This window comes from Sus scrofa, chromosome 8, assembly GCF_054392235.1.
Source record: "Sus scrofa isolate SSC_HxYL_T2T_F1_AM1 chromosome 8, Sscrofa_HxYL_maternal_Yorkshire_Landrace_v2.0, whole genome shotgun sequence".
Taxonomy (NCBI): Eukaryota; Metazoa; Chordata; class Mammalia; order Artiodactyla; family Suidae; genus Sus; species Sus scrofa.
In genome coordinates this window covers 46,809,516-46,820,000 of record NC_139390.1, presented here as the reverse complement: position 1 = coordinate 46,820,000, position 10,485 = coordinate 46,809,516, and the positions used below count along the sequence as shown (strand labels likewise).

General features: G+C 34.5%; 1 protein-coding gene across 5 annotated transcripts in view; it reads right to left on the bottom strand.

Moving 5' to 3' along the window:
• Positions 1–10,485, bottom strand: part of GRIA2 (glutamate ionotropic receptor AMPA type subunit 2) — a 169,182-nt gene that overhangs the window by 6,044 nt on the left and 152,653 nt on the right. For all 5 annotated transcript variants that reach the window (XR_014812513.1, XM_084972125.1, XM_003482389.5 and 2 more), the window contains exon 13: positions 1–71. This exon is cut by the window's left edge and continues 177 nt beyond it. Coding sequence is in view for 4 of the 5 variants with exons in the window: in XM_084972125.1 (XP_084828251.1) it covers positions 1–71 (71 nt within the window). In the remaining variant the exon portion in view is untranslated. The remainder of the gene's footprint in view (positions 72–10,485) is intronic.

Here is a 10,485-nt window from a genome sequence, read left to right as displayed (position 1 = left end):
CTCACAAACACCGAGGGCTCTGCGCTTCTCATGTATGTCCACATTTTATCAAATACTGCAATTTTAGATCTCTGCAGAAAAACAGACATGCCAAGGACACCTCAGAGATGGCTCTAATGCCTTTAACAAAACACAAGGAAGGTAGTACCTTTCCAAACCATCATAGACAGTACATAGAATACAGACAGGTATCCATCTTTTAAAGTTTTGTCCTTAATAACAATTTTATCATTATATCACAGACATTTTCCTTTACCAGGACCTGGTATGTCTTTGGTTATGGCACATTTTGTGAGCAAACTACCATGCCCTCAAAAAGCAATCTGAAATGGTCACACTCCAAAATGAGTCAAAAAATACACTAATTGTTCTCATTATGGCTCAGAGGGTTAAGGACCTGACATCTCTGTGAAGGTGCAGGTTTGATCTCTGGCTTAACTCCATGGATTAAGGATCTGGCACTGACAATTAAGCATCTGTCATGTAGGTTGCAGATGTGGCTCAGATCTGGTTAATTAGAAATAGATCAATCCTAAATGATCTATTTCCAATTAATGGCAGAGCAGAAGTATGTGTTAATTGGTCACACATATACAAAGTTCCTAATATAATTCCCTTTATACAGAAAATAAAGAAAATAATGCTGGAAGCCTCTATTAGATACTGACTCAAATGCTAGAAGAATAACACTGATTTTTCACAGAAATATCCTCTGGACATTAAAATTTTATTTTAATTAAAGAGAAATGTTTTATTGAATATTTAAGTACCAAAACACTGTTTATAAGTACTATAAGTACTAGGAAAAAACAAAACAAAACAAAAAACATTAAGGGTGACATGTTGAAAAGAAAGAAAGGATAATTGCAGCAGTATCATTGAGAAATATTTATCTTAAAATTAACTAACTCAAAAGCAAAGATAGGAGTTCCTGTTGTGGCTCAGCAGTAACAAGCCCAGCTAGTATCCATGAGGATGCAGGTTCAGTCCCCAGCCCTGCTCATTGGGTTAAGGATCCAGCATTGCTATGAGCTGTGGTGTAGGACTCAGATGCAGCTCAGATATGGCATTGCTGTAGCTGTGATGTAGACCAGCAGCTGCAGCTCTAACTGGACTCCTAGCTTGGGAACTTCCATATGCCATAGTTGAGCCCCTGCCCCTCACAAAAAAAAAAAAAAAAAAGCAAAGAGAGACCTCCTATGAGTCATTTAATATTTTATTCAGAGTAAAAAGAAAGCTGAGCACAGAGTTAGAAAGCCATAGCATTTGAATGTCTTCTTATTTTTCTTTTCCAAATTTTCTCAGCTGACTTGCATCCCTCTAGGGAAGAGAACTGTGAATAACCCTTTTTATTAACCTAATATAGGAAGTTTGAAATGCAAACATGAACTTGAAAACCTACTTTTAAGAGTTATAAGGACTGGGGACTTTCTGTTTGTTTTTTTACTCTGAGGAATTTAAAAAATATAATCCTTATCTTAGAAAAAGCAAGAATAAGACAATTCATTGCAGGCATAATGTAAATCCATATTTGCTTAACAGGGTTCCGTACGGTGTAGAGCATGTTACATATATGTGAAAGCACTGTATTTTGGTGAAAATCTAAGTCAAGAGTAAATAAAGTAGGAGTAGGCTCATCTCCCTGAATTTAGAATACATCCAACAGAGGAAGTGCTCAGACACTGGCTGCATTTTCTCGTTGTTAACATCTAAATATGGGCTGAGGTCCTGAGACAGCCCTTGCATCATGTAAGCCCTGTTGTCTCTGCTGTGAAAAGACCCAGATGTCCTTCCCCCAAGGAACTTTCACCCAAAATTTATAACAGTTTCTTACTTATTAAGAATCCATCTATCATCTAATATTCTATCTAAACTCAAAACTTTTTATATTTTTTTTTAAAAAAATTCTTTTTATGGCCACACCTGCAGCATACGGAAGTTCCCAGGGCTAGGGGTCTGAGAATCAGAGCTGCAGCTGCGGGGTCTATACTACAGCCAAGGCAACGATGGATCCAAGCAGCATCTGCGGCCTATGCCACAGCAATACCAGATTCTTAACCCACTGAGAGAGACCAGGAATTGAATAAACATTCTCATGGACACCATGTTGGGTTCTTAACCTATTGAACCACAATGGAAACTCCTGTTTCTATTTCTAAACACGGTCTTTTCTTGAGATATAGATCTAAAACTCCATTATCTAGTGAATCAGGTTTCCTCTCTGTTGTGAAAACACACCTATGAGGGTGAAAGCTCCACCAGAACCCAACTAGGGAAATTTTATCTTCATGATCGTAGTGTCTGGCACAATAGCTAACACATAAAAGATTCATAATTAATGTATGCTAATTGAATATCCTGGAACTGTTTAGAAAGAATAAGATCATTTTTTGCCTTATCTGCATCTTTGCCTACTGTTGAACATATATATATATATTGTTTTATCCTATTTTCTGCCTTTATATTCTCTACCAAATTGGAAGATACTACAATGTTTGAATTGGATTATACATCATGCAATCTTATTAAATTTCAAGAGTTTTTGTATAAAAGCTGTTTATGAAAAACCCATATCAAATATAATACTCAATGGAGAAAAGCTGAAAGCCTTCCCACTAAAATCTGAAACAAGACAAGGATGCCCACTCTCAGCATTTTTATTCAACATAGTATTGGAAGTCCTAGCCACAGAAATCAGACAACCAAAGAAATAAAATGTATCCAAATTGGAAGAGAAGAGGTAAAATTGTCACTGTATGCAGATGACATGATGCTATATATAGAAAACCCTAAGGATTCAACACAAAAAATACTCGAACTGATCAATGAATTCAGCAAAGTAGCAGGATACAAGATTAACATTCAGAAATTGGTTGCAATTCTGTATACTAACAATGAAGAATTAGAAAAGGAATACAAAAATACAATGCCATTTAAAAACACAACCTCTAAAAAAATTAAATACCTAGGAACAAACCTGACTAAGGAGGTGAAAGACTTATATGCTGAGAACTATAAAATGTTAATCAAGGAAGTTAAGGAGGATTCAAAGAAATGGAAAGATGTTCCATGCTCCTCAGTTGGAAAAATAAATATCATAAAAATGGCCATATAACCCAAAGCAATCTACAGATTCACTGCAATCCCTATCAAATTTCCATGTCAATTACCCATAACATTTTTCACAGAACTAGACCAATCCAAAAATTTATATGAAAACATAAAAGACCCAGAATTTCTAAAGCAATCCTGAGGAACAAAAACCAACCATGAGGCATAACTCTCCCAGAATTCAGGCAATATTACAAAGCCACAGTAATCAGTGTAGTACTGGTACCAAAACAGACATAGAGACCAATAGAATAGAATAAAGAACTCAAAATAAACCCAGACACCTACGGTCAATTAATCTTCAACAATGGAGGCAAGAATATAAAATGGGAAAAAGACAGTCTTTTCAGCAAGTGATGCTGGGAAAACTGCACAGATGCATGTAAATCAATGAAACTGGAACACATGCTCACAGCATGGACAAAAATAAACTCAAAATGTCTTAAAGACTTAAATATGAGACAACACCATCAAATGCCTAGAAGAGAATGTATGCAAAACATTCTCTGACTTCAATCAACCTTACAAATGTTTTCTTTGGTCAGTCTCCCAAAGCAACAGAAATAAAAGCAAAAATAAACCATTGGGACCTAAGCAAACTGACATGATTTTGCACAGCAAAGGAAACCACACACACAAAAAAAAGACAGCTTACAGAATGGGAGAAAATAGTTTCAAATGATGCAACTGACAAGGGCATAATCTCTAAAATATACAAACAACTTGTACAACTCAACAGCAAAAAAAAACAACAACCCAATTGAAAAAATGGGCAAATGGCCCTGAATAGACATTCCTCCAAAGAAGATATAGAGATAGCCTACAAGCACATGAAAAAAATGCTCAACATCACTGATTACTAGAGAAATGCAAGTCAAAACAACTTTGAGGTACCATCTTGCCTGTCAGAATGGCCATCATTAATAAGTCCACAAATAACAAATGCTGGAGAGGGTGTGGAGAAAAGGGAACCCTCCAGCACTGTTGGTGGGAATGTAAATTGGCACAACCACCATGGAAAACAGTATGGAGGTATCTCAAAAAACTAAATATATAACTACCATATGACCCATAAATCCTACTCTTGGGCATATATCCAGATAAAACTTTCCTTGAAATAGACACATGCACCCATATGTTCACTGCAGCACTACTGACAATAGCCAAGATGTGGAAACAACCCAAATGTCCATCGACAGATGATTAGATTACAGGCAATATTACAAAGCCACAGTAATCAAACAGTGTAGTACTGGTACCAAAACAGACATAGAGACCAATAGAACAGAATAAAGAACTTATATATACAGCCATTAAAAAGAATAAAATAATGCCATTTGCATCAACATGGAAGGAACTAGATAGAGACTCTCATACTAAGTGAAATAAGTCAGAAATGGAAAGAAAAATACCATATGATATCACATATCTGGAATCTGATATATGGCACAAATGAACATTTCCACAGAAAAGAAAATCATGGACTTGAAGAAGAGAGTTGCCATGGAGGAGGGGGAGGGAGTGGGAGGCACTGGGAATTTGGGGTTAATAGATGCAAACTATTGTCTTTGGAATGGATAAGCAATGAGGTCCTGCTGTACAGCACTAGGAACTATATCTAGTCACTTATGATGGAGCATGATAATTTGAGAAAAAAGAATGTATACATGTATGTGTGACTGGGTCACCTTGCTATATAGAATAAAATTGACAGAACACTGTAAACCAGCTATAATGGAAAAAATAAAAATCATTTAAAATAAAATTTTAAAAATAAAAGTTTTTGTAATGTAAATTCTCACAAAAAGTGATATCAAAATGTTTTGAACAAAATCATGGGCTGATAGAGTTCAAAGTTTCACAATTATTTTATAAAATCATCTACTAAATATGAATTTTGAAATATCAAATTTGTAACATTAAAAAATATTACACAAAATGCTCCATAAATATGGATGCTCTTTAAAGAAAATCCAAAAATTAGCAATGAAGTGAAAGGAAAAATACAAATTAAACTTTACCAGATGACCCAGCAATACCACTCTTGGGCATAAATCCAGACAAAACTTTCCTTAAAAAAGACACATGCACCCGCATGTTCATTGCAGCAACTATTCACAATAGCCAAAACATGGAAACAACCCAAATGTCCATCAACAGATGATTGGATTAGGAAGATGTGGTATATATACACAGTGGAATACTACTTTGACATAAAAAAGAACAAAATAATGCCATTTGCAGCAACACGGATGGAACTAGAGACTCTCATCCTGAGTGAAGTAAGTCAGAAAGAGAAAGACAAATACTATATGATATCACTTATTTCTGGAATCTAATATATGGCACAAAGGAACCTTTCCACAGAAAAGAAAATCAATGGACTTGGAGATAGACTTGTGGTAGCCAAGGGCGAGCGGGAGGGAGTGGGATGGACGGGGGGGTGCTTTGGATTAATAGATGCAGACTATTGCCTTTGGAATGGATCACCAATGTGATCCTGCTGTGTAGCAATGGGAACTATGTCTAGTCACTATGATGAAGCATGATAATGTGAGAAAAAAGAATGCATACATGTATGTGTAACTGGGTCACCATGCTGCACAGTAGAAAAAAAAATTATGTATTGGGGAAATTAAAAAAAAATTTCTCTGAAAGACTAAATTTTTGCCAGGACATTTAAATGTGTTAATCATGTCAAAAGATAATATTCACTAAGTGAAGCAAAATTTACTCTTTCATTCATAAATGCTTTCCCAGTTATAGGTATTTCTCAATGTATGAATAGAATAGCCTTTCTAAGGATTAAATGATTTTAAGATGCAATATAAGAAAGAAAATGCAATGCTATATAGTATTCTGATTGTTATTCTATCCCCTGTCTTTGTGATTTTGAGTTATTTGGAAGAGATGAAAGTTCTGATATGTTTATCTAGTTATATAAGATACAAAGTTCTATTAAGATAAATCAGACACATTTTATAATCAGGCTTCACATGTATTATAACAAGGCATTTTTTTTTGATTGAGCAGGATTTTATAATAAAATTGTGGACTAATAAAACCTATAAATTATCTAAGATCCTGAAATAAACATCACTTATTTGAATAAAGTTGAAAGGAAATTTTTCCACAGGTCAGAATTTTTGAAAGATACTATTTTTCCCCTAATGGATCAATTCATTTGTCTCCTAGGTGTTAGTTTACATCCTTAACTAAGTGAATGAAATGTATTCATAACTATAGCTGTCCAATGATACTTGTTTGAACAAATCTGGCCAGAGTAAGTATAATTCATGAACAGTACAATTCTGTTATGTTGAAAATTATCATTTGTTAGGGCAAAGAATTTATTGATTTGAACTTTCTATCCACCTTCAAAAAAAATAGTAGGAAAAAATCTGACCACATGTTTACTGAGAAATAGTTCAAGGGATCTGTATTTAATTTCTATTAGCAATATCAGAAAAATTCTTAATCTAAACTAAATAGCCAAGTATATGATCCCCAGATATCATGATGCCTTGTTCTTCTCCAAAACCTCAGCAATTAAAAAAGTAAGCAGCTAGAAAGCAATCCAGGGGCAAAGTGAAATTCTCCTCTAGGCTTCCCATCCAAAAGCCTGAACAATAAATTATAGTTATTTTTATTGCCAAGACAATTTAGGTGACAGTGTTTAATTTGGCCTAATTTATAAGTTCATGGGTTATCTGGCACACTGGAAAGCATACCACAGTCTTCCTAACCACTTCGGCCGCTTGACCAACTCATTTCTTAGATTTATAAATAGACCAAAAAGGAGAAAAAATGGGGATTTTTTTCCAGGTTAATAAAATCCTATGTTGTCAACTAAGGTAAGCATAAAAATAGTACTTTGTATTAAAATTCTTTATTTCAACAACTCATGCCACATACATTATTTTACATCAAAATCATTCAGAATATTTAGCCACTGAAAAATGCAAATCAAATACTCATTAAACTGAGCCAACCAGCCTTTTTGTGTGGACTTCAAAAATGAGTGCCAGCCAATGATGACTGCCACCCTCATAAGCCATGTCTAAATTTGAGCATGTTTTAGCAGAGTAGAAGACAGAAGACACCCACACATAAAAACATCCTCTACCCACCGAGTGAGGCCAGGATCCGAACCTGCGTCCTCATAGATACTAGTCAGATTCGCTTCCACTGAGCCACAAAGGAAACTCCTAAAAGCTTCATCTTTCAATAGCTCACTTTAACACGTGTATTAAATCTTTTAAACATCCAAGACTGTAAAATTATTTTTTGAAACTCTTACAAAACAAGTTGTAGGAGAAAAGCATGTGATGTTAGCACATAGTCCTGGAGAGAAGTAAAAAAGTCAGTAAAGGATTGAACAGAATGGTTAGAAAAATAGGGGAAAACATGAGAAAATGCTAGGATTTCCTGAACTCAGGAAGGAAAAAGTGTCAAAATAATTTGCACAATGGTGTTAAACATGTCATGGCTTTTACAGAGCATGAAAACACACACAACACATTTCAATGGGGCCAGAATGGCATTAAGTGACTATTTTAGGAAGGCAATTTTTGAAGTTCTAAGGGATGTGAGAGAATGAAGGAGGAAATTCTGTAATGAAGAAAGGAGGCTCTAGGAAACAAATTTATAAAACTATCAGCTAATGGAAGGGAAAAAGAGAAAGTGAAGATAGAGCACTGTGCCAAGAAGGACTTTGCACAATTTCAGCACATCTAAAAACAGGTTGAAGGCCAGGGAGAAGCAGCCTGTGGAGATGGAAAGACTAAAGACGGTATTAGGGGATACATTTTAGGGCAAGGTCTTCGATAATGGGAAAGAGATGGTGTTTGTCAGATTTCCCACTGTGGCATAGCAGGTAAGGATCGTGTGTTGTCTCCGTGGTGGCTCAGGTTGCTCCTGAGGTATGGGTTATATTCCCAAGCCTGGTGCAGTGGGTTAAAGGTCCCACTGTGGCGTAGGTCTCAGCTGCAGCTCAGATTTGATCCCTGGCATGGGAACGTCCATATGCCCTGGGTGCAGCAATAAAATAAAAAATAAAGTGTGTCAAAGGCCCAAATGGAGATATTATTAGCTTGCACGACTATTCCTCTGGCTGGTAGAATAAAAGCCTGAAGAATAAATTGTGTTGCCAAACATAAGAACTAAATCTTCTCTGTTTTGTTTTAATAGATTCTCCCAAAAAAACCACCCCCAGTAGAACATTATTTTTCGCCTTAACATACTTGAATACGATTTAGGTTACTTATAAGAGAGTAAAATACCTAGGACAAAAATCCATCTTGTCCTCATTTCAAAGACTTTAGATTACTAACATTAACACAAGACTTTGGTAGGTGGTGGTCACACAGCACACCTATCAAGCAAACATTGCATTTATATTCCAATATGTAAATTCACTTTTGAGGTTATGAGCTGAGAACACGCTGCAAAACATAAATAAAAAGAGTATAATAATGAAAAAAACAAAAGTGCCTTGAAACTTGGCTCTTATTTCTTATTTTGATACTACTTTTTCACTTCATTAGTCAAAAATAGGAGAAACACAAAAATGAAAGGAAAAAGAAAAACAGAAAATCTAGAAAATATTCTCTATTTCAAGTATTACCATAATGTATGATAAAGTCCCTAGACCTCTTCTGAGTCTTTTCAAATCAGTGTTGCTAACAAAAGTTAATCTCATCATATGGATAAAAGTAAAAGACTGTTTATTTTTAAGTTTTTCTTTAAATTTAAAAAGAAACTCATTATTTTTCCTGATGGAAAAAAAAAAAATTGCAGCGGCAGAAATGATCCTGCCAAATAAAATGGGGAGGGAAAATTAAGAAGTTTTGTCGTACCAGTAAATACTTTCAGAGTATTTATTGTTTCAACTGAACAGTTCTTATTCATCTTTTAGCTAAAGAACATGAGTTTTTGCTCATATATTGATTTTTCTTTTATGTCGTCTCATATAATCTTTTATACATTTACTTCATGTAAAAAATTATAGGAAACATTTAAATGAAGTCAACGTAAATATTTTTTAGACATTCCTTTGATCATTTAGCTTTATTAAAACTTGATGTTTAACATTATAACTTCTTGGATTTAAAATAAAAGAAAAATTAATACTCAGATTATCAATTCCATGAAGTCATGAGTCAAGTCAGTGGGAAGTATTTTTAGAATCATTAAAATCAGATGTAAATCAGATGTACAAAATATGATCATTTAAATGAAGTCATAGTATTTCTTTCTTACTAAAATTCAATAATTAGTTATTTATAGATAATCACAGTTTATAAAATATTTTACAGAAGTGTGGTTTGATTTGTTTGATTTCATGAGGATTTTTCTATATTATTAATGTTTCAATTTGCATAAGACCAGGGGCTTACTATAATTCACCCACATTTCCAGTAAACAACAACTTAAGCGCTAGCTATTCATATGATACAGTCACCACAAAAGCTAACAGACTGGAAAGCTTTCAATGGAATAAAGTCCTCAGTGACACAGTTGCAATTTCAAACCCCCAAAAGCCAGAAAGGAAATGTGAGTGAATGAAACAGACAGGAACAGGTGGTAGAGAAGGGCATGTTTAGTAATTAGAGAGTCCACTCTTTTTCTCTTCTTTTTAAAAAATGTAAACATTGTGTTGCCAAAGAGCAGAAGAATTCAGGTTGGAATCAGTTTGAAACCTAAATTTTCAGATTCTGGCTAAGATCCTTTACAGTTAGAACAAGTCACACACCATATCTAGATACCACATTTTAAGAATAATACTGAAAAGCCTGCATTCAAAGGATATAGAGACAAAATTTGAAAACATAATTTAACTCAATTCCTAGGCTAGTGATGAGAAAATTTTAGAAGAGATAACTGTTATTTTCATGTATTTGATTCATCAGTATTATAAAAACAAAAGCAAATAGTTTTTGGTCAGAATTTGATCTGACCAATACAAATTGGTCAGAATTAGGACAAATGAATGAAAATACTTAGAAGGCACCTATCGGTTTTAAAGAACTTTCTAAAAACTGTAACAGTAAAGACTAAAACAAAATGGAATTGAATGTTAAGAAAAGCCAAGTCAACATTCACAAGGCATACTCAAGAATGATTTGGATGGTTTATGCTCCATAAATGTCATAATAGTTCAAATATGAACAGACTTTGAGAAGTAATTTATAACTCAAGTCCTATGGTTAAAGATGAGAATGCTGATGCCAGCTGACATCCACGGAACAGAAGGAACTTTATCTGCAACGTGAGACTTACTCCTAAAGCACCTTTAATGAGCTGCTTCCTTGTCCAACCTCAACAACATGTCTGAAGGAATAGAGCATTTTAAGTGTGGATTTTTTAAAGTAC